At 40.9% G+C, this 25150-nt stretch overlaps 1 protein-coding gene across 1 annotated transcript in view; it reads left to right on the top strand.

The window, feature by feature from the left end:
* Nucleotides 1-12352: 12352 nt before the first annotated feature.
* Nucleotides 12353-25150, top strand: part of LOC310943180 (sodium- and chloride-dependent GABA transporter 2-like) — a gene marked incomplete at both ends in the record, with an annotated part of 66379 nt that continues 53581 nt past the window's right edge. The window contains one exon of the mRNA XM_083908706.1: nt 12353-12600. Within this exon, the coding sequence (XP_083764832.1) occupies nt 12353-12600 (248 nt within the window). The remainder of the gene's footprint in view (nt 12601-25150) is intronic.

The following is a 25150-nucleotide window of genomic DNA, read 5'->3' as shown; positions in this document are numbered from 1 at the left end:
CTAGCACCTGAGGAAGCTCAGTTTGAGAACCATGAGTCTCAATGATGACCAGTTTGATAAAAAAATTTTGGATCAAAAGACAAGCGAAAATTCGGAAAAGTTATTTTCATCTCGCTGTGACATGGATACCCTGAAAAGTTCAGGTTTTGTTCATCTCCACTGAAAAGGCCACACGGTTGGTGTAGTGGTTAGCGCGCTTGCCTTTGAGATTAGTACAGCGCCCCCTGGTGGCCCTCATGTGGAGGATGAAGCAGTAGATGGTAGATGGATGATCTCCACTGGAAATGTTGTATTTGTAACGCACTAAAGAGGCTTCACGTGTTCACAAAGTCTGTCCCAGCGTTTACTGCGAGAAAAAAGTTCCATAGTTTTACTTTAAATAAAATTCTGAAGGAAGTTGACAGAGTCAAAATGAAAAATATGAATCATGGTTGTTTATAATTGGAGGTCCAGTTTCAGGATGACAGTGAGGAGAGACTATTTTGTCACCACTTCCTCTCACACATCACATACAGTCCATTCAGTCAGCATCTGAGCTGAGCCACAGCCTCTTTCTGGGAATCCTGTCTTCAACCTTTTCATCCTTAATTACCTTGTTTACCTTTCCAGGTCAACCTCAAGTAGTTTTTTTTTTTTTTTCTTCTTCTTCATCTTCACAATGATGACTGATGTCTTGGACATGAGACACACAAGAGTGAGTGGGATTACGAGATTCTTTGGCGACGGCAGCGCCGGTGAATAAGTCGCTGGAAGACAGAGAAATATGTCGGTCTCCCTTTTGAAATCTATGAAATCATCAAAGACGTGAGCTCTGCAGCAGCAGGCGCTTACCTGATGAATAATCAAAATAATAATCCTGTGGATTATGGTGACTTGTCGCGACACTCGCACATAATCTGAAACACATTTGAGTGTGTGTTTGTGTTGGACACAAGAGGTGGGTAATGACATATGAGAGACTAACGGCTTGTTATGAAACATGAACACGTATATATATAGTGTGTATGTGTGTATACAGCTCTGAGCTGGTTTATGTCATCAGGACAAATATGGAGACGATGCTGAGAGGAAAATATGACTGCGACTCATGTTTATAGTGTGTGTGTGTGTGTGTGTGAATACTGAATTTGAGGTGATATTTTTGTTTGCGTTACACACTGCTGGCGCTGGCTCGTGAGTCGTCATATTTTCATGTCACCAGGTAGTTTAATTTCCTTATAACTCAATTATGCAGGTTGCCAATCACTAAGGCTGCAATTCAATTCAATTTTTTAATATATATATTTTTTCATATCTATCTTTTTATAGTAAATAAAAAGAAATGACATACAGTCAAATCCAACTTTATTAATAAAGCACTTTAAAAGCAAACCAGACAAGCTTTCTGGTTTTTCAACTTCTTAAATATGAGTATTTTCTTAGTAGTTTATTTTTTGCTCCATATAACAAAGAAATTATTAAAAATGAACTATTCCCAGATTGCACTTTTTTTTTAATAAGTTGTTGGCTGTTGGTTAGCACTAGCATTAGCTCCACTTGAGTAGTTGGTTGTGTTTGCTCAACTTACAGTAAACAAAGCCGCAAATATGAAATATTTGAACTATTTCCAGGTTGCACTCTTCTTGGTTAGTTGTTCGCTGTTGGTTAGCACTAGCATTAGCCCCAGACAAGTAGTTTCCAGTTGTTTACTTGGCTTAGTAACACAAGTAAACAAATCCCACAAAAACATGAAATTCACATTGTTCAACTCGGTGGTTTGAGTTGAAATATTTTGACTATTTTTTTATAAAAATACATGTGACAAGAGGTCGCTCTGGTGTTGGTGGGCTGTTGGTTAGCACTAGCATTAGCTCCACTTGAGTAGTCGGTTGTGTTTGCGCAACTTGAAGTAAACAATACGGCAAATACGAAATATTTGAACTATTTCCAGGTTGCACTCTTCTTGGTTAGTTGTTCACTGTTGGTTAGCGCTAGCGTTAGCCCCAGGCAAGTTTTCCGACATTTTACGGCCCAAACCAACACTCGTTTAATCAAGAAAAGAGTCGGCAGAATAATGGTGAGTTTCAGCTCTTAATGAAAGACATAAACGTTCACACAAGGCCATAAAAACGACTCTTAAAACAAATAAAATAACATCAGAGAAGAGATGGGGTTTAATTTTATATACAGGGTTCGAAAGTTTTTGATAATCACAATTCATGTCGATGTGCCCAATCGCTCAATCTTTGCCATTGCAAGTGTCGCGTTTGGTGTGAACACAACTCATAAATAACTATAGAAATCTACAGACTCTTAGTGTGTGTGTGTGTGTTCTAAATACCACAGACTGGAATCTTTTAAACAAACACAAACATAGCAGACGGAGAACGATGAGTATTTTTCCTCGTCACCTTTTTCTCTGAAAAGCTTTCCCTCACTGTCTGTTATTGCAGGATTTCTTCATTTGACTCGTGTTGGCACCAAAACAAACTCATAAATGTTTTCCACTCTTTTTATTTCTTTTTCCAAGTCCGTCGTGTTCCGTGTTAATGTTCCCGCTGCCAGGAAATAGCCACGGTCTCAGACTCTGCTGCCCACTCCGCTTTTTTATTTTTATTTTTTACCAAACAACCTGCCAGGAAGTGAGAAGGAAACATGACAAATGTGGATGCTAGGCTGCTTACGACATCACTCAAATACTTCAAATGAAGCTTTTTCAAAAGTGTTTTTATGGGTCAAGTCAAGTGAACACTGGTGTTTTTCATGTCGTGAAAGGAAAAACTACTGTAAAAAAACAAACAGTTAGTGAACTCTTTCAGATCTATTTTCCCTCGAGGTTTGTTGAAGAAGAAAATTGGATTATTAAGTGATTAATGTAAACTAGAGAAAACTAAAGTAAACCTGACAGCTCTGGTTTTTGTGGTTAAACGCGACTCACATCCTTTATCCTTTAGCGAGACTAACTTTACCTGAGTTTGTGTTCTTGTTCAAGTCAGTGGCTTGAATTGAAATATTTGGACTCTTTTTGAGGTCGCTCTGTTGTTGGTTGGTTTCTAGTTAGCATTAGCTTGACTTTGTGTTTTCTCACCTTAAAGTAAACGAATGCCGCAAAGACGGAAATTTGTGTTGTTTGCTTCAGTCATTTGAGTTGAAATATTTGAACTATTTCCAGGTTGCACTCCTTTTTTTTTGTTGGTTGTTGGCTTTTGGTTAGCGCTAGCATTAGCCCCAGGCAAGTAGTTTCCAGTTGTTTACTTGGCTTAGTAACACAAGTAAACAAATCAAACATGAAATTCACATTGTTCAACTCTGTGGTTTGAGTTATATTTGGACTACCTTTAAAAATACATGTGACCTGAGGTCGCACTGGTGTTGTTGGGCTGTTGGTTAGCACTAGCATTAGCTCCACTTGAGTAGATACAACTATCCAGGTTGCACTCTTCTTAGTTGGTTAGTTCTCTGTTGGTTAGCGCGAGCATAGTCCCAGGCAAGTAGTTTCCAGTTGTTTGCTTGGCTTATAACATAAGTAAACAAATGCCACAACTGTGTTGTTTGCTTCATTCACTTGAGTTGAAATATTTCAAGGTATTTCATGGTCTTCTTGGCTGTTAGCACTAGCATTAGCTCCAAGAAAGTAGAGTAGTTTACTTGCCTTAGAAATGATAGTAGACATATCCCTCAAAGACACAAAATTCACATTGTTCTGTTCAGTGGTTCTGAGTTTAAAAAAAATAAAAATAATTGTGTGACATGAGCTCGCTCTGGTGCTGGTGTGCTGTTGGTTAGCACTAGCATTAGCTTCAGTTGAGTAAACAAATCCTGGAAAAGACAAACATTTGGCGTTGTTTGCTTCAGTCACTTGAGTTGAAATGTTTGAATTATTACAGTTGACCTCGCATGACACGCGGTCGCACCATTGTTGGCTGTTGTTTTGCACCAATTAGCGTTAGCTCCAGACAAGAAGTGACATGCCGTGTTTACTTGCCTTAGAAACACAGGAAAACAAACTGATCCGGTGATGCGGATCGTGGGAGTAATGCATCAGGAAAAATCACTTTGTATTCGGTGTTAACACACTCATAAAGATTTAAACCAGATGTTGTATTTACTGAGGCATCATACTCACTGACTCACACCAGCCAGGTGCACAAAATCTCCCACTTAAAGCAAAAATCTGAGATTTGTCATCTTTGGCACCACTTGTGTCATAATTGGTGCAATATGGATGAACAGCTATAAATCTGTAAGTCATTACTTTAAGCAGACATAAGGTGAATTTTAGATATTTGCGGTTGTAGTCGACGATCACAGTGAAACATTTGAAAACTGTTAGAATAAATAAATCACATCATGTGACGTGAGTGAGCTGATGGTGTTTACCAAGCCGGGGCCGGTCTGTGATCACTTTGTACCAACGGATACCAGAGACATGAGAGAAGGAGAAAAAACACCGTTTTGTGGACACTTTGTTCATCAGTGTCTGTGGGTGGATTCATGTTCATTAGGGAAAACTGGACGCGGCATCAAGGCAGAGGCTGTTTCTGATTTAAGCCGATAAATCTGTTGAAATCTTTGTTGAAATCCTTTAAGGCCTCCAACATCAAAAGTATTATCCGTTTTACGTATGTGCGGCAAAGTAAAGGTCTTTCCACATCGCAATCTGAGTTAAAAATGCTTGTTTTTCATTTTCAGATATTCACGACAAATATCCGTCCTTAGTCCCTTGTTTTTGTAACCTTAGTAAGTATATTTTCTAACGTTTATTGGTCATGCAACTCATTTTCGTCATGCAAATAACATTTTGCAACATTACACCCTCTTTTTAGCATGTTTTGGTAACATTTATGTTGGTAACATGGCAACATTTTATAACGCCTCTTTTGGCAACATCAGTGATATTTTTTGGTACAAAAATAACATGTGTCTATCTCTCAACTTTTATCAAATCTTCTTTTATTAAACCTTGATTTACTGGCCAAACTGTGATGTTACATGGAAGAGGCTCAGGCTGTTTACATTTCAAGCATTTTTCCATTAAAGTTATTATAATAATAATAATGATAATATCAGGAAACCGCAAATATTTTGGTCAGGAATGTTTTGTGTCCTCACAAATATTACCTGGAGCAGTTTAATCATAAAAACACATGTGACACAGAGCTGTAGCAAGTGTGTGTGTGTGTGTGTGTGTGAGAAACTGAAGAGACATAGACTACTTAGACTAAGTGCTTTAATCTGCACTCTGTCTTCTTAGTCACATTTGTTTTTGTCTGTGTGCGTAAGTAAATATTTGTCGCCCGTTTTAGCAGAACACAATGATCCGCTCAAAGAAACACACGTGCCACTGACTGTGGAACAAAGAAACGGCAGGAATGCCTCCACATGCATATCTCCGTTAATGAGAAACACATGCATGCTATAGTTTAGGATGCACAAGTGTGGTTTTTTAAAACACGAATGTATGGAAATGGCTTGATTTGCCCAATCAGAAGCGGCAGGGAGATGTTTTTCTAGCTGCAGCGGCAGCAGTGACGTGATGCGAGGTTATCAATGTCACATTATGCGTTTCATATATGGTCCTCGCTGTGAGTCTGGACTCTGTCCGTCACTGTGGCCTCACAGTGCTGTGATCTGTGATGACTGTCGGCTGGCTTCAGGATTTAGTTTTTTACCACCTTGTGTGTGTTTGAATCACATGGTGCACGTTTAAAAAAAAATACGGGGGGTTAACATTAAAGTAGATGCCAAGAAGTAGAATTTGATCACGGAATGATGGAGCAAGTGATGTCATTGGTACGCAAGTTTAGATTTGTGCGTCAAAGCATTGGTACGTACAGTTTAAACCTAAAGTTGTGCGTCCAAACATTGTTACGTACAGTTTAGACCTAAATTTGTGCGTCCAAACATTGTTACGTATAGTTTAAACCTAAATTTGTGCATCAAACATTGGTACGTACAGTTTAAACCTAAAGTTGTGCGTCCAAACATTGGTACATACAGTTTAGACCCAAATTTGTGCGTCCAAACATTGTTATGTATAGTTTAAACCTGAATTTGTGCATCCAAACATTGGTACGTACAGTTTAGACCTAAATTTGTGCATCCAAACATTGGTACGTACAGTTTAGACCTAAATTTGTGCGTCAAACATTGGTACATACAGTTTAGACCTAAATTTGTGCGTCCAAACATTGGTACACAGTTTAAACCTAAATTTGTGCATCAAACATTGGTACGTACAGTTTAAACCTAAAGTTGTGCGTCCAAACATTGGTACATACAGTTTAGACCCAAATTTGTGCGTCCAAACATTGTTATGTATAGTTTAAACCTGAATTTGTGCTTCCAAACATTGGTACGTACAGTTTAAACCTAAATTTGTGCATCCAAACATTGGTACGTACAGTTTAGACCGATATTTCTTCATCAAACATTGGTACATAACAGCTTAGACCTAGATTTGGGCGTCAAACGTTGGTACTTACCGCTTAGGCCCAGATTAATGTTGTTACGCACAGTTTAGGCCCAGATTTGTGCGTCAAACGTTGGTATAAGCGTGGCATGGCCTGTCAAAAGGTTGTACACGTGGTTTGAGCACAGACTTCCATCAGTCAAACGTTGGCATGCACAGATTAAGCACAGATCGTTGCATCAAACGTCTTTACACGCGCTTTAAGCGGAGCTTTGTCTGTCAAATGTTCATACGCATGGCTTAAACTCAGATGCTCTTCTGGCAAACGTTGGTACGCGCGGTTTAAGCCCAGGTTTGTGCGTTTGCAAATGTGTGTGTCTTCAGTTTTATTTTGATCCATGACCCCACTCTGAATCTGATATCCACCAGGATACAGGGAACAGATGATTGCATAGTTGGCAGAGCTTTTAATGGGGATTTTTTTTTTTTAATTTAAAATAAGAAGCTAAACTTTTCATCATGCATCCATAAACTCATTCACCTACACACTCTCTGTACTTTACGTATATGCAGTACATATATGTTATATTGTGTATGTAAACCCTGCTGCTCTAATCTGCATTTTATGGCGTGCCCTGTCCAAAGAAGCCTCTCAGGTACTTTCACATTCCACATTAAGTATCGCATATATCTTGGCAAACGCTCTGACATCGGAGCCTCCTGCAGTGAAGCTGCAAGTAAACGGACTCTTAACCGCAGCAAAGCCCCGGTTTCAACCTGGCAACTGTTTTTATTTACTGACATGAGATGTGTGTGTGTGTGTGTGTGTGGAAGGAGATGCCCTCTGGGTACGATCTCTTTTTTTTAGGAAATCTCACAATTTTTCCACACGCTTAGCGAACATGACAGCGTGATGTGGTCACTGGACTAAACGGCTCACGTCTGGAGGAAAAAATCTAATTGTGTGGGAGGAAATCTAACTGCATTGTATCAGCGTTTTTCTATAAGCAAAACTCCCTCTGTGTCATGTCCTCTTCTTTTGAATTTGTAGTTGCTTCAGTTTGTCCTCCTCTCAGGGAAAATAATCTGCACATGGCATCAAAGTCATAATTTTGAAAACAAAACAGTCGAGAAACGCTGACAAAGAACTTGTGACCTCTCTCTCCCCTTTTAAACAAATCCAAAGCGAATCTCACGTCTTCATCATCCTGTCCATGAAATGAGGGGAGTCTCTAACCACCTGTGTTCACATGGTTTGTTTTTATTGAATTCATATGTGCCTGCAGGATGTAAATGGACCTCCATATGCAATTAACCATTTTAATGGCTCCTCTCTTTTATACAAGGCTTATCTTCAACATTGTAATGCACATAAAATGATCCATGGACAGGATCTGCTCCAGGCTGGAACACAAAGACCCGGGTCACGGTTGTAAAGGAGTGTAGGTGTGGGTGTGGGAGTGTAGGTGAAGGAATCTGGGAGCCAACAGATAATGATATAATAATCTCCAATAATCAGTTCAAGACGCTGAAAACTTGGCTGCTAAGTTTATGATATGTAGTTTTGTAGGTCATGTCACAGGGGGGAAAAAAGCAGTTTGTGAACACGCTCATTCTCTCACACCAAAGCCCATAGAGAAAATCGCCGTTTTTTAGCTCACGTGAAGCTGCTGGTCTACTGCTGCCTCGTGTGGTCACTTTGTGTCACTGAGGTCAATCTGAACAAAGGATTTGAAAAGCCGAACTCGCAATATATCACATTTTAACTGAACTGATGGAGACGGCAGTGGATCAACGACTCGTGTGTGCTGTGATGTAAACTCACTGATTTTTCTCTATGGGGTTTGGTGCAGGGAGAGTTTCCAGTCAGGATAGTCTGTCTCACACGGTGAGATAATCTAGTTTGACTTGCTATTGCTCATGATTATAAACAGGTTAATCTCCCATTTAAGGAAAAAGTAAACAATTACCAACTCTCTGTCTCTCTCTATATATATGTGCAGGGTGATGAAACCTTGAGTTTCCTTCACTGCTTTACTGTTTCCAGCAATGCATCACGTGACTGGATAATTAAGCATGCACACACACACACATTCTTGTACTTGCAGCATACTGAGGACCAGCATTTCCACTTTATAAATCAACATAATTACAAATATCTACATCATGAATGACATCTACAAAGAACTACTGGTTGCAGTACCATAAAATGTCTGCAGGTGGAGCCCCAGAGCAAAAAGGGCTGGAAAACTTTTTCGATTTATTTTTGTTTAATTTTTGGTCCTAAATTTTACAAAAACATCATACTTAAACTGTCGTCCAAAAAATGTTAAAAAAAATTGGACCAAAAATGTTTGCTCCAAAATTTTACAAAAACGTCATACGTTTACAAATGTCATCCAAAATTTGAAAAAAAAAATTTTGTTAAAATGTTAAAAAAAATTGGACCAAAAATGTTTGCTCCAAAATTTTACAAAAACGTCATACGTTTACAAATGTCATCCAAAATTTGAAAAAAAATTTTTTTACCAAAATTTGAAAAAAAATTTTTTTTACCAACATTTGAAAAAGAACTATTTAACCAAAATTTGAAAAAAAAAAATTAACCAAAATTTGAAAAAAAAAAGTTAACCAAAATTTGAAAAAAAAAATGTAACCAAAATTTGAAAAAAAAAAATTTAACCACAATTTGAAAAAAAAAATTTAACCAAAATTTGAAAAAAAAAAATGTAACCAAAATTTGAAAAAAAAATGTAACCAAAATTTGAAAAAAAAAAATTGACCCAACATTTTTGGCCAAAAATTTGACAAAAACGTCAAACGGCACTGTCGTCCAAAATTTGGTTGTTTTTTTTGAAATATTGAGAATAGCATGTTATAGCAACCTAAGTAAGTGATTTCAATGAAAACAAAGTGAGGAATAAAATGTCCTCACTCCGTAAAAATGACCTCACTTTGTTGGTTAAAAACCCTCACTGGTCCTCAGTATGCCGCAAGTACAAGAACACACACACACACACACACACACACACACACACACACACACACACACGTTGACTATGGAAGTGAAAGTTCACAATGTCACTGTGTGTTTGTCTTGCAGTCAATGGACTGAACTTCCCCGCTGTGTCGGAGTTCACCCACAGAGAAGGGGAAAATCTCCACAGCTGACATGCAGTGAGTTTTTCGAACTTTCTGACTCCGTCTGCATACTTTCCCCATGTGTGTTTTTTCTTTTTCCGCTGCACTCATCCTCCTCTGCGTCTCCGCTCTAAATCAAAAAACCCCAAAAACCACAAACAAACAGCGGAGGCAGCTGATCAAAGGGGGAAAGAAGGTGGCCCAAAGAAATCAGCTGTTTTGCCTGAACTCACCACGGGCCAATATGACACAAGGCAGTAAATCACGATCACGGAGCGCTTCACTTTTGAGGCAATGGAAGGAACTGCCTGTGCTCCTCTGACACTTTTATGTCGGGCTCTGATTAAGTGAGTCATATAAACTCCATCCAGTTCAATATCTTTTGTCACACTGTCACAGACGAGTGTGTGCAGAGGCGTCCGTGTGCTGCACACACACACACACACACACACACAGCTGTTCCTCACGTAAACGCTCCGTCACGTGTCGCTCAGTTTCAGCTGATTCTGTTTTTGTGCTTCATAAATGCATCTAGAGCTGAAACAGTTAATCGATTAATCGATTTGGAGCTTTTTTTCATGATTAAAACTAGATTTCTGATTGTTTTAGCTTCTGAAATGTGAATAATTTCCTGGTTCGATGAACACTGATCAACGTTTTTTTTAACATTTGATGACATTTTATGGACCAAACGATTCACTGAGAAAAAAATCAACAGATTAATACGACAATAATGGTTAGTTGCAGCTCTAAATGCATCGCCGTGCAGATGAAAAGATGAACACGAGTTACTGTGGAGAAACACTCCTCGTGACAAGTAAACTGACCTTGAATCAAAAGTGGGTGGAATGCCCCTTTAACCGTACATATGAACACACATAATGTGTGGACGTTGTGAAAATAAGCCTGGAGGCTTCAGTCACTTCCCCTCCGCCAAGCCGAGCTCCACCCAGTTCAGTGTGAGCGTCGGGGCGAGGCCTCCCTGCAGCTCTGGTCACCCACAGGTCAAACTCACCACCAGAACCAGGCGGAGAAAGCTTTTTCATGTGCTCGTCCAAGAGAGAGTGAAGAGAAAGACAGATGGAGGGAAGAGCCACAGTGAAGCTGACATGTTTACAAGTCACTTCGTCTAATACAATCTAATGCCTTCAGATCTGGTTTCTCCTCAGAGCCGCTGAAAAACAACCAGAATGGAATGAGGAGCACAAGTCGTGTTTCTGCCTCTCTGTTTATTTGATCCACCCAACGGCTTCTTTACAGGATCCAGGTTTTGGCCTTTGTTATGTGTTTTTTTTTTTACACAGACTCATGTGACTTTGCTTTTTTGTTAATGTGTTTAAAAAAGAAAAGTCTGAGAATTCCGAGTCGACGTCTGCAGTTGGTCAATGTTTGGCAGAGCAGGGAAATCGGACTCATTGCCTCTGTGTGTGTGAATAACACTGGGTTGGGCAGGATTCACCGTCTGCATTTCGTCCCACTTTGGAAGCTAAAAGTTATTTTTCATCAGCTTTTTGCCTGATTTTGAAAGTGTTTAAATTCCTCTGGTTTCGTCAGTGAGTGACACAGTGGGTTTTCTGGAGGGTCAGAAGTCGGAGATGTATAATAACGGTGTCTGAAAGTTGGCAAAAAAGGTGACCGTTGCAAGTTGTTAAGCAACTTTCTCCCTTTCTAAATAAAAACCCAAGTCCAAATGGAGCCGAGCAGAATCCAAACCGGACTAAATCTTTTCATTTTGACTTGATAAAATCCAGCCCCAGTTCCGATGACGATAGCAACACGTTTGGATGGATCAAAATCTGATTGTAGGAACAAACCTCAAATCAGATTTGTATTGTTCCATAGTTTCTATCAACAGACGATGTGGAAGCTCACAATAAACTAAAAAATCACTTTTTCTTCACACGTAAAAGGCGTCCCACAGAGATGTATACAAGGGCCCCTTCTATTTACTCTCTACTTAAATTATTCAAGTTCTTGGGACAAATTGGCACAACAGGATGCAAGGAAACAAGTAATATGTAAAGATGATGTCCTACCAAAATAAAAGCTCTTTGCAGTTGCAGCTCAAAATATGAGGGGTTTATATAGGGTTTCTTATTATAATAATAATAATGTACGATGCTATAGATATAGATGTCTACACCATATCTTATTACCTCTGTTTATTAGGTTTATTTTATATATGTATGTATATATATATATATGTGTGTGTATATGTGTGTATATATAATATATATATGTATGTGTGTGTATCTATATATCTATATATCTATATCTATCTATAGATATAGATATATAGATATATATCTATATAGATATATATCTATATAGATATATAGATATATATATCATTCTTTAATAAGGAGGTAAAGTTTCTAGCACATTTTCCAGCTTGTTTACCAACAATATAACCATAACGTGTTATTTACAAAGTAATATCCAGCTTTTTTTTTTTAATAAGAATTATTGCAGGTTACCGTCAATTAAATACATTCCTATGAAAATATCTGAATAATTATGACATTAGGATGAAATTAATTCTCAGAACGATAGAAATATGACACTAAAAGACCCTCATCATACTTCCCTATGACTCCATACCATACTCTGTGGTACTGTACTGTCATGTAAAGGGTTACCAAGCAGACAGGAATTTGTACATGCTTTATTCACACACACACACACACACACACACATGTACACACACACTTACACACCCATGTTGGTACTCAAGGTCATATACGTTCAAAACACACCCTCAAATTACTGTTTGGCTTAGCAAGCAGGAAGTAGCTAAGCCCGCTGAATCTGGCCGTTGTCATGGCGTCAGCCAATGGGAGCTTGGGGGTTAATGAGGGAGTCACTGGGCCCGTCTCGCCAAGTGGGATCGTCAGTTATTCTCTGTTTGGCATGAATGCAAGGAATGTGGTGGTGGTGGTGGTGGTGGTAGTGGTGGACAGTCTGAGAGAAGTACTTTTAAGAAGAGGGAGGATGGACGAAGAAGAAGAAGAAGAAGGAGAAGAGGAGGAAGTGGAGAATGAGAGCAGAGGCTGGAAAGCACCTGAGTTGTGAGTCAGGGGAAGAAGAGGAGGAGGAGGAGGAGCTGGACGCAGCTGTAATAACAGTGTCTGGCAGTCCGAGGGGGAGCAGCAAGGCTTACAGCACACACACACACACACACACTTCTACACTGAGTGTGCATGATCGTCCGTGTGCTCTAAAAACCATTTTCTCATCTTTTAAGACTTTCGTGTTGATGTTGTGCAAAACACATTAATCAGCAGTGTTTTTTTTCTCCCACAATGCGTTCAAAACAAAAAGACATGCTGTACATATCATTATAGTGTGTATATATACACACACACACACTGGCTCAGGTCAGCTAGTGCAGGCAGCCACAGACATGGCCACAGCCGCCCGTCCACACCCCCACATCTGGCTGCTGTGGATCTGGCCTTGGCCCCCCGTTCTCAGCCCGTGGTGGTGGTCTCCTCTGAGCCTGCGTTTCCCTAAAAAAAAGCGTCTCACCCTTCGCTTCTTCGTGTCCTCTGAGTCACGAGGGTTCTGGGTTCCTGCGTCGACTCCTGGGAAAGCGGGAGACCGCCGCACTGCTGTTTACTCTGCTCGCTGTGAAAGTAAACACGGGTCCGACGGTTGCCGTAATCTGAGGTCACGGTGGGCGCAGACGCGGCGCAAGATGTAGAGGAGCGGGGCGATGGGACTTCTCGGGTTGACTGGAAACTGAAGTTTGTCTCGTTTTGTTGGGAACAACATCGCGCTCCCTGCACCAAAGTCCAGAGAGAAAACGAGTGATTTTACATCACAGTGCACAGGAAGTTCAAATGTGTTGTTTTGTGACTGCAGTGTCTGAAATTCTTCATTTGGATTTGTGTCAGTGACACAAAGTGACCACACGAGGCAGCAGTGGACCAGCAGCTACTGTGTCTCTGCGACCTAAAAGCGTTGATTACTGTCTAACAGTAAGATGAAGTGGTGAACATGATGCTTAAGAGTTGCAGAAAAGGTGTCCCACAAGGATCAGTAGTAGAGCCTCTTGCGTTTAACTTATTTTCTGATATAAACACATAGAATTCTCACAGAAACTGCAGTTAAGTAACGACTAATACTGTGTCTTGCCATCTTCCCATCGCTCAGAGGAAGAAGCGAGAAGCAGAAAAAACAGAAGCGAGCAGATAAAAACAAAGATGAAAGCGGTTCCAGGCACAGGAGGGAAAACACTTAGGGGAGGTATGTTTATGAACGCAGCTTAAGATCATAATCGCGAAAACACGAGCTCAGGGAAGGCTCGAGTCGGCCCAGAGCTCAGCAGCAGCAGCAGCAGCAGCAGCTGGGAGAGGAAAAGCTGCTCCTGCTTCACCTCCTGAACTCCAGCTCCTGCTGCCGTGTTTTTATTCTGCCTGTTCAGCAGATGTCTGCCACTGATGACACACGCAGATCCCTGCGCTGGCTTCAGATCAGTGTTTTGCTTTGTCAGAGACTGAAGAGGAAAAACACGAAAGGTGTTTGACCGCCGTTCCTGTGCTGAAAACATTTTATACGGCACATGAGGAGCAGCTGGATCACTGATATATATCTCTATATATACTCTATATCTGTGGCAGGACTTTTAGGTCCGTTCAGCTCTGATATTTGAGATTCACCTTTTCTTGTTGCCGATATCAAAAAGTACTGATATCTATCTTAAAGAGGTGGATTCTTTTCCTCAACCGTTGAAACCATGTTTGTACCTGGAAGTGCAACACTGCGCTTCACCTCACCCTAAAAACAGAGTTGACACTCGTTTGCTTAACTTTGCGTGCGGCAGACGTTGAGACGTGCCAGCTAATCAAATCATGTTTATTCGTTTAAAAGTTGCGCTCGGTCTGGTCATAATCACGGGATCTGTTCCTGGAAAAAGGAATAACGTAAAAAGTCTGATATCGTCCAGAAAACCCTAAATATGATGAGGTCGATGGCGACTAATGAGCGAGGCCTGATTTTAAATTCATCGTGGCTGGTTGCTAATGAAGGAGTTTAATATGAAGTCAGTATCGATTTAAGGGTTACGTACTGTATTTTTAAGCAGAAGCACTAAAATAAAGATTTGTTCCATATATTATGAAAGAGGAAAGACTAGTTCCGTATTGAATGGAACACACTTTGTTCCTTGTTTTGTCAAGAGTCAAAATAAAATCTTTAAATCTGTCATTCATTACGATCCAGCTGAAAGTCCAGTGTTTCGTAGCAACCAAGAGATGTAAAGGTAAAACGGCGACAGGATACGACAACAAAGTCGCAATTACGTTACATCTGTTTCGAAGTAAATGAGTCGTACTGTTTCATTTTTAACCGTAGACGTGTTAAAATAACATCGGGAGCATTGTTAGCGACTGGTGTCGCGAGCAACGAGCTCCCGAAGATGAATCGTAGCGCTCCAGCTCCTCTGCCACTGCAAGGCCAAGGGATTCTTTGTCGTCTTCATCTTCGGCCAAAGTCGACTGTAGGTCAGGGATGTTCTCCTCGATAATCAGTTTCTTCATCTAGTTCGCGTTCAGAATCGGGCGTGAGATTGGCGTTGGCGTGACCGGAAGCATCTGCCAAAGATTTGCGCTGTAACGGCCACGATTTAGTTCTTCTGCGATGTGTTTTCCCTGCTTTAATCGTCATTCGGTGACGCCTACTTTGTATGCAGGAACATCTTTGACGTGCAACAAAATCACTTGAATATCCAACAAAACTCAGGATGCTGCTTTACTGTGGTATCACCCAGAGGGAATTTCCTCTTAAACAACCCAAAGAGTGGCTTCTTTCGTAAATTTCGACTTGGATATTCTGCAAAAATCTCTGAAACTCACCGACTTGTTGCTGGTCACATTTCAGAACGTCCGTTTGCCGTGAGAAACGCTTTCCACTCATGCCCCAGGGCATCCAGTTTCTTCTCCACTTCCTAATACTGTGCGGCGGCGGTGGCGGTGGCTGTATCCCAGCATTCATCAGGTGAAGAGGCAGGGGGGGAAACACCCTGCACAGGTTACAGGTTTGCAGAGCTGCAGCCTGAGCCAGGGTAAAAATACTCTGCTGCTAACAGACAACAATGCAGGTGATGTTAGCCCGGCGGCTGCAGTTTACAAGCCGGTCTGGAAAAGTTGTGCGGCAGCTCTGAGGCCAGCGCTGGACGCTGTAAACAGCCGACTTTTTCACATTATTTACTGGAGGCATTAAATCATAAGAGGGCTCTTCCTGTGTGCAGGATATATAACCACGCCGAGCCTCTGCTTCTCTTATTGTTTTTTGGTACGTGTGTGTGCTCCCATTAAACTCTCCGCGATAATAACCTTTCAGTTCCTCTCGTAAAAATGTCTTAATTGCTCCTCCCGGTAGCCCTTTTGTGCGACCTCTTCCGCTGCCTCACAACAATCGCACACACTTTTAATCGACTCACACCGAGGCCAAATGGATAACGCCTTTAAGACACGTTTGAATTCTTTGGATTCCACTCATTTGAAACAAAGCAGCGTCCATCGTTTATCGAAAAAAATACAAAACCTGAACTCCGGGGGAAATCGCTTAGTGGATATCGAGGTCCAAACTTTGCACCGCATTGACTTGGATAACGTGCAGAATGACATAAGAGCGTGTTTTCACTGAGCTCTGGCCATCCTGACGGAAAGTCATTTACTTTATAAAGAGAAAAATTACAAAAAAAAAAAAAAGGTTATGGTTGACATGTCGCCATGAAAAGACGGATTTTTTCCAGAGTCCGTTGGGGTTAAACATGTCACCACAGTCATAGTGCAGTAGCTTAAAAACAAGCCAGTCTTACAGAGACACCTTTATGCTGTGCCAACACACACTTAAAGAATGTGTGTGTGTGTGTGTGTGTTTGGGGGGGGGGGTGCATGGGGACTGCAGAGATGACTTATTGTTGGATTTAAAACCTGGTTTAAATATAATTTAAAGAAAAACATATTTAAAGCCACTCGTACTTGAGCTTTTTAAAGTCAGAGAGCATATTATTTATCCAAATCTTTGCAAAGTAGAGGCTCGTAAAACGGTTTGTGGCTCCTGGAAAACGAGCAGAAACAATCGTGTTTGTATGAAAAGGGAAAGTTCCACCAGTAAATGATAAAAAAAATCTCACTGTTGGACGACCTTTTCTGACTGGAAACTGACTGTTTGTTGTCGCTCACTCGCTGCACCAAACCCCATAGAGAAAAACCACTGATTTTACATCACGGGACACGGGAGCTGTCGATCCACTGCTGCCTCCGTCACTGAGTTCTAACGTGTTTTTCTGCGACTTTGGTGTTTGAAATACTTCGTTCGGATTCGCTTTGGTGACACAAAGTGACCACACGAGGCAGCAGTAGACCAGCAGCTCCTGTGTCGCCGTGAACTAAAATCACTGATTTTCTCTATGGACTTTGGTGAGGGCGATACACTGGTTCCAAACTCTAATTTCCTGCAATATAACACATTTATATGATGAAATTAATTTGGGCTATTGTCTGAAATTGATTCTGCGGAGCTCAAACCACTGATGTATTACAACTTAAAGGTGAAGTAAGTAGTTTATAGTGCCATCTAGAGGAGAGGCTGAAATTTACAACAAAGAACTGCTCCTCTGCTCACCCCCTCCCTTCCCTGAGCGCTACGGTGTCCTCAGCCGGGTCAAATGTCGTCCTCGTCGTCTTTCTCCGTGTCAGCAGATGAGGTTAATGAGGCGAGGGAGAGGGCCGAGCTACCGCGGCCGTAGCAGACGAAGCGGAGAGAGAGGAGGCGGGACTTCAGCTACAAGTAAAGAGACGCTTGATTTGTTCTCTCGCGTTTGTCCTTACAGGCTCCGGTAGAAACATGGCGTCTCGCTGCTAACAGTGGCTATGCAACGATGTTATCTTACGTGACTTTTTGAAACACTACGAAAATGAAACAAAAAATACTATACAGCGACTAGACAATGCAGGAGCGCATAATATGTATAAAAAAAGTGGATTCTGGGTTATATAAACCCATAAATACTACACAGTGTCCCTTTAAGTGCAGTCATTGTACATTTCTGGATCTTTGAACTGGTTCTGGTCGTCCTCTGTGGTTGGAGTTTGCTCGGTTTACACCCAAATATCTAATGGTACAGGGTTGAAAAAGTCTTATTCGGTCAGCCTTTTGTCCAGCGGCTGAAATCAGTTTTTCTGTGTGTTTCAGGAGCAGTAGGCGGGGGGTTTGTCCCTGACGTCATTAAGGCAGTAATTACACCCTAAATGCGTCCGTCCGTCATGGTTTCACAGTCATTACAGGACCGTTGCTCATCAGCGTTAATGATGACATCGGGGCGGTAGAGGCGCCCTCGTTTTTCGTACAGCGACGTTACCGCGACGTTCCCTGTCCGTGAAACACGAGAGCGAAGGAGTTAGGAAAGTTAACAAATAAGGCCGCGGCGGCCCACACCTGACAGAGGAGCTGAGAGCACGGACCACACACTCTGCGCCCCCGAGAATCTGGGCTACAAGATCTATTAACATAACAAACCGCTGGGTGTAATTTCCCCGCAGATGAGCCAGCTGCTCGCTGCCAGAGAATGTCAGGCGTAAAAAAACCTCAGAAATGCCCTGAGCCCTGCGGTGCAGGTGAACACATCCACTGCGTCAGGTTGCGCAGTAATGGAACAGAGAAGAAGAGCCATTAGAGCCTCGTAATCGGCGGAGTTTCATCAGATCAGATCAGAACCCGAACAAAGGCCTCGGCAGTTTGGCCAAAGACTCTCTGTGCTGCCCCGAAACCATGTGGATGAAAAGACACACATTCTTTCAAGTCCGTGCGACAACGAAATCAACATTTTTGTGCTTTAATCACAAATATGTGGCAAAAAAAAAAAAAAGAAGCCTTTTTCTAATATCACTATTGGATGTTTTTGCCATAGAATTTGCCTTTGAAGCCGGCCCCTCCCTCCTCAGGCATCGATGCTCTTGCTCCAGAATCTTCCTCAGAAACATCTCTGCCACAGAGTTAGTGTTGAATGTGTTGTTTTAAACGGTGTGTATGTTTATGACACTTTATGACCTGGAAGACCTACAGGACAGTGTTAGTCAGGGTTCCTACGCAGCATGGAAAATGATGGAAAAGAATGGAATATAATTTGAGTAATTTCCACGTGTGGATAAGTGTGGAAAAATGTTACTGTTGTTTCCAGACTATTATCTCACTTTCTAAATTAAATATATTGATATATACAAATCAAAACAAGTTACTAACGCAACATAGCCTACCTGTAGATGATATGAAACTAATCAAGCTGCTGTAGAATGGTGTCGAGTTACCATGGTTACTAGGGATGTAACGATGCACCCAACTCAAGACTCGATACGGTTCACGATTTTTTGTTCACGATCATATCAATATGAGCTACAAATTATGACCGAATAAAATGATCTTTTATTCGTAGGGAAAAAATCTAAAACAGTTTGTGTCCTCTTAAAAAGTGGAACTTACACAGTCATCTTATAGGGAAGCGTATTGCATTCACTTAAAAAAAACCAAAAAACTCCTGTTTGAATTATTTTTTCCCTGTTTTTCTGTCTAATTTTTTTTTCCTGTTTTTCTGAGTGATTTTTTTTCAGGGGAATAAAAATTTGCACGAAAAACAGAAAAAAAAATTACCCTGAAAAACAGAAAAAAAATTATTCAGAAAAACAGAAAAAAAAATTGACAGAAAAACAGGGAAAAAATATTAGTCAGAAAAACAGAAAACAAAATATTCAAAAAATCTAACCGAAAATTATTTACTCAGAAAAACAGGATTTTTTTTTTTTTTTCAAGTGACTGCAATAGGCTTCCGTAATCTTAAACAACAAAATACATGAAAAATATCTAATTTCTTTAGAAACACTCTCACAAGTTAAGGCCACATTATACTCCGACTGCGTAACCATGGAGACCCCTCGAGCCTTCATACTTATCCGTCGTGGTGACGGATACGCACTGCAATTTCCCGCCCGATCAGTAGGGGTCGCTAGGCAAAGGTTGTTGTGTTTTTAGCTAAAAGTATGGAATTTTGAAATGGAAAATGTGCAGGAACTCTGGTTAGTGTTGCTTCAGACTCAGTTGTTGACTGGTAGAGTTTAGTTGTGCCTTGTGTCAGGGCCGTGCCGTGACCTTTGAACCCACGAGGAGGAGCTGACTTAATCTTTGGCCCCCGAAGCACACGGTTCATATTTAGCCTCCTGTGTTTTGGTTGGTACGTGACACATGGTTAGAGGAGGGAGGAGAGGGAGTTTTCTGCCTGGGAAAGATTTAACCTTTCATTAGAAACATGGAGTTTTTTTTCTCTTCTTCGTAGCATTGATGTGTGAGGAAGCTGTGAGCGATGGCTCTATTTGTGTCGTTCATCATGTGCTATCAGCGCGCTGAAGATACCGTAACCTTATTCCTAGAAAGGAACGTATGGAGACGCATCGTTCCTTCAACCTCACGGACGTGAAGTAGATGAAAGCAAACGAAAACATGATGGAGAAAATCAAGAAAATGTGTTTCTTTTACTTTTATCTGATATGGTTTTCAAAGTTGGACTTGATTTTTTTAATATCCTAAATACTTTTATTGACATTTTTCTCTTGTACTGTCACAGTTATCCTGACCACATCACAAGAATACATTAGGAAAAAAATATGCTTTAATCTCCTGTTTTTAAAAAGATTCTTCTCTCATGTGTTGCATCTGTGTTTTGAAGTTACACTCTTAGAAATAAGGGTTCCAAAAGGGTTCTTCTACAAGGGCTGAGGTTCTACCTGGAACCATTTGCTTCTGAAAAACCCTTTTCCAGAAGAAAGGGTTATTCAAGGGGGTCTTGGTAACACTAATGGTTCCAGTAAGAACCATTTTGATCCAGAGAACACTTTAAAACCCCTTTCCTGAATAAAGGGCTTTAAAAGGGTTCTTGGTGGAACCCTCCAAAGGTGTGGACAAGCCGAAGAACCTTATATGGTTCTACTGAGCACTTTTATTTCTAAGAGTTGTACACGGGGAAATAGAGGAACTTGTTTGTCTAATGACCGGCACGACCCAAAAAAAGTACGACACACTGTGATTTCGCAGAATCATCTGACGAATGTTGACTAATGCGACCAAAAAAAGGTTTGACAATGTGGACAAAATCGTGTCAGCAAACATTTATAATAAATCACGACGTCCCGATGGATTAATAAAAACTGTAAGATTAAAGGTACGGTCCACGAATCGACTTCAAAGTCCGGATTCTTTCCGTCTCACAGCGTCTTCACATCGTTATCAGGATTAACGCGGGAGTGAACTGTCAAAGATATTATTCCACTGACTAATGAGTGAAACTCACAACTGTGTGTGTGTGTGATCTAATCTGCTCTAATGGACAGACTCCGACAGGGCCAAGCCAAAAGCAGCAGGTGCGTCCAACAGAAAAAAGTGTAGATGTTTATTCCGTGTGACCCTGGTGTGACTGAGTGACTTCAGAGGAAGCGATTAAAGAAGGAAAATACACAGGATTCTATTTCACCACTGTTCTCTGTTCAGTCGGCTTCTTTTTCTGTTTTCTTCTTTTTCTTCGCTTTACACGACATGAACCGAACACAAATCTGCGTCTGTGACATCTATGACAGCTGTTAAACAGACTGACTTTGACCTTTCTGCTGCAACTAACGGTTATTTTCGCAATCGATTAATCTGTCGATTATTTTCTCGATTAATCGATGAATCGTTTGGTCCATAAAATGTCAGGAAATGTTAAAAAAACGTTGATCAGTGTTCGTCAAAGCCGGAAATGACGATGTTCTCGAACGTCTTGTTTTGTCCACAAACCAAAATTTGAATGATGTCTTTATGTGGAGCAAAGAAACCAAGAAAATATTCACATTTAAAGGGACACTGTGTAGTATTTATGGGTTTATATAACCCAAAATCCACTTTTTTATACATATTATGTGCTCCTGCATTGTCTAGTCGCTGTATAATAGTTTTTGTTTCATTTTCGTAGTGTTTCAAAAAGTCATGTAAAATAACACGGTCGCGGGCCGCTACTGCATTGCCCACGACGCCATGTTTCTACGGGAGCCTGTAAGGACAAACGCGAGAGAGCAAATCAAGGGTCGCTTTACTTGTAGCAGGAAGTCCCGCCTCCTCTCTCTCCGCTTCGTCTGCTACGGCAGCGGTAGCTCGCCCTCTCCCTCGCCTCACGAACCTCATCTGCTGACACGGAGAAAGACGACGAGGACGACATTTGACCGGCTGAGGATACCGTAGCGCTCAGGGAAGGGAGGGGGTGAGCAGAGGAGCAGTTCTTTGTTGTAAATTTCAGCCTCTCCTCTAGATGGCACTATAAACTACTTACTTCACCTTTAAGAAGTTAAAACAATCAGAAATCTTGTTTTAATCATGAAAAAAGCTTCAAACCGATTAGCGATTATCAAAATAGTTGGCGATTAATTCAGTAAGCGATTAATAATCGATTCATCGATTAATTAATTAAGTTTCAGCTCTACTTTGTAAACCACTCACTCCCCCACACCAAAGCCCATAGAGAAAATCAGTGTTTCGTCACTTTGCTGTTTGAAATCCTTTTTTCCCAATTCACCTCAGTGACACAAAGTGACCACACGAGGCATCAGTTGACCAGCAGCTCCTGCGTTCCAACAACCCTTAAAAAAACGCTGGTTTTCTGTGTGGGGTTTGGTCAGGACTGTCCCTCAAAGACAGCGAGACAAACAAACGTTGACTTAACCTGCGCCTCAGCGTCTGATCTGGATTAACCTCGACACTGACACTTGTTGACCTTTGATCTTTACTGTGGGGGCCGTTCAGCATCCTGGTGCGGTGGCTTTTCAAAGCCTTCGCTAGCTTGTTAGCAGCGTCGGCGTGTCGTTAACAGCAGGAAGCCAGCGAGGGGGCTCTTTAAAGGCACAGTTCACCAAAGTCCCAGGAATGTGTGACTAGTTTTTTTTGTTTTTTTGGTGCTTTTTCGTCGTGAAGCGAGGGTATGTGAAGCTGTGTGAAAAACACTGAGCACACAGTGGGGACGCAGGTCAGGATGATGTCGCTCTCTCTTTGTGTGGCTGTGAAAACGTCTGCTCTCAGATAACGTCTGAAAAGTGCTGAGCTGTCGAAACGGAAGGAGCTGAGATTATGTTCACGTTCGCCAACACACAGTCCTGGTGATTTATTTTATTTGAAGTGGTCGTCATGATTTATCACGCTCTGAAACTATTATTATTCGTAGTATTATACGTCGCTCCATGTTGCAAATACTTTTGGTATGAAGTAATATTTTTTTGAAGATTACAAAACGTACATTTTCGGATAACGTAAATATTATTTTAGTTGACGTATAGTAACATGACGCGACATTACAACACATTTATAACATAATAACGTCTTTGTAACAGTTCTTTTTTGGGGGGTAAAGTTTTAGTAACATTTTTTGCACCATCACAACATTTAAGAACATTTTTGGCAACGTAAGTCATAGATTTGTAACATTAGCAGCGTGTTAGCGCGGTTACAAACCAAAAGGAAATGGATTTCAGACACATTTAGTTATTTGCTTTGGCTTTTATTGCCAGTTGAGCTCGTCTTTGATTGATTTATTCTTATTTTATTCTTATTTGAGTGCAGTTCTTACTGTATTTTATTGCTTCCTTTAACTTCATTCAAGCATGTTAAGCAACTGTGGTTGTTTTTAAATGTGCTACACAAATCAATCTGACCTTGACGAAGAGCTCCACCCGTTTTATATTTACCAGTCAAACAAAAAAAAAAGAGTCAATCATAATGATTTAGTCCGGATGTTTTCATATCGTCCCACGTCTGCGTGAATATTACAGAACTGCATCACAGGTCAGAATCATAAAGCGCCGCCGCACGCCTCGCCCCTCTCGCAGCCATTGTGCAAAGCCGTCTCGCTTTCAGCCACAACTCCCTGCAGCGCCGACCTTTTTTCGCTCTCCGCTAACGGGGAACAATCAACCAATCGGGGTCATTTCCTGTGCAGAGTGGACGTCCTGTCTCACAGGAAGTGGATAGAGAGGGTCACGTGTACTGCGTGTACTGCACATGTGTGCAGTTCTGCACAGTCACAGGAGGACAATTCTACTTTTACTGCGCATAAACCTTGTGTGGCGCTGCTGAATCCATGTTTAATGAGTTGGGAAATTTGTGTGGTTCGTGCTCATTATCTCAATTTATAAACTAGTCTGTCGCTCTCTTTTTTTTTTTCTCTCTTTTCTTTTGTCATGGCTGCCTCGCTCGTCCGGAGGTCCTTTTCCCAGCGAGGGAAGTGTAATACCAGGGTGAGAGAATGGAAACTGCATATTAGCACATGTGGGTGTAGACAGCGCCTTCAGCATGTGTGTGTGTGTGTGTGTGTGTGTGTCAGAGATACACAGAGCAGTACCAGCGTTGACCACATTATTTACACACACACATATGCAGCTAACTGTCAAATATGGCAGCTGTAAGACAAACGTCTTCTAAACACCACATTCCTCTGCGGCCGCAGACAAAACCAGAGCAGCGCTGGTTTTCCACGCCAGGTCGACTGTAAACGCCGCTCGTCAGGTGGAGTCAGCGGCACCATCACATGACATGATATGTCAGGTTTCTAGGACTGTGTCGCGTGATGGCGTTCACCGTAAAACACCACACACACACAAACACTAGTTCTCCTGCCTATAAATCATGTTTTATGGTATGTTTTTAACTTGTTTTTTATTTGTGAAGCACTTTGAAACTAATTTTAACAGGATTAAAAAAAAATAAAAATAAAAAAAACACACAAACTCTAGTCAGCTCCTTGTCAAAGTGCATCAGGATCATTTCCTGAATTTCAAAAATTCATTAAAATTATTCCTTAAGAGGTTTGCAAATATTTTCAACGGATCCTTGTTCAGGGCGATGCCGACTATTATGATGGTAAATTTCAAGTAATTCCGAGAAAAAAGTCAGCTCACTGTCAAAGTGCATCAGGGCAAATGGATCATTTCCTGAATTTCTAAAATTCAAGCGTGAGGAAAACTTAACATTTATCACAGTTAAAGTAGACTTTGTATGATATCAGTGTATCTATATGGTGTTCCGCTAACAACAAAATAACACAATTGAACTTCCTCTGCTTTCCACGTGAGCTAAAATCTAAGGTTTTCCTTGCGGTCGCTGGTGTGAGTGTTTTACAAAGTGAAACGAGCTTCAGTTTCCTGTCAGAAAAAGCTGCGTAACGGCGAGATACAAGTGTCAAACACGACGTACAGTAGCGCTGGTGCAGAAGTTACAGATTTTAACCAAGAACTGTTTTTAATGTTGTCAGCGCAGCTATGAGATGCTTTCAAGGAACCCTGTAAACTCGGAAAAGTATGGGAATGCACTTAATTTTTTATATATATATATATATATATATATATATATACATTCTGCTGCCTGGTTCAGTTTTGTGTTTTTTTCTAATTGTCATGAGTATTTTAATTGCAAATTTCCCTTGACTATGGTGATATAATTATATGTTTATATCCGTTGTTTGTTGCAAATTGCCTCGCTGTAAATGTTTCCTCAATTGAAAAGACTGACGTATTTGTTCCTGCTTATAAAGAAGTAGTAATAAGTTTC

This window comes from Microchirus variegatus (assembly GCF_963457635.1).
Source record: "Microchirus variegatus genome assembly, chromosome: 22".
In the NCBI taxonomy this organism is placed as follows: Eukaryota; Metazoa; Chordata; class Actinopteri; order Pleuronectiformes; family Soleidae; genus Microchirus; species Microchirus variegatus.
This window is presented reverse-complemented; position numbering and strand designations above follow the sequence as displayed.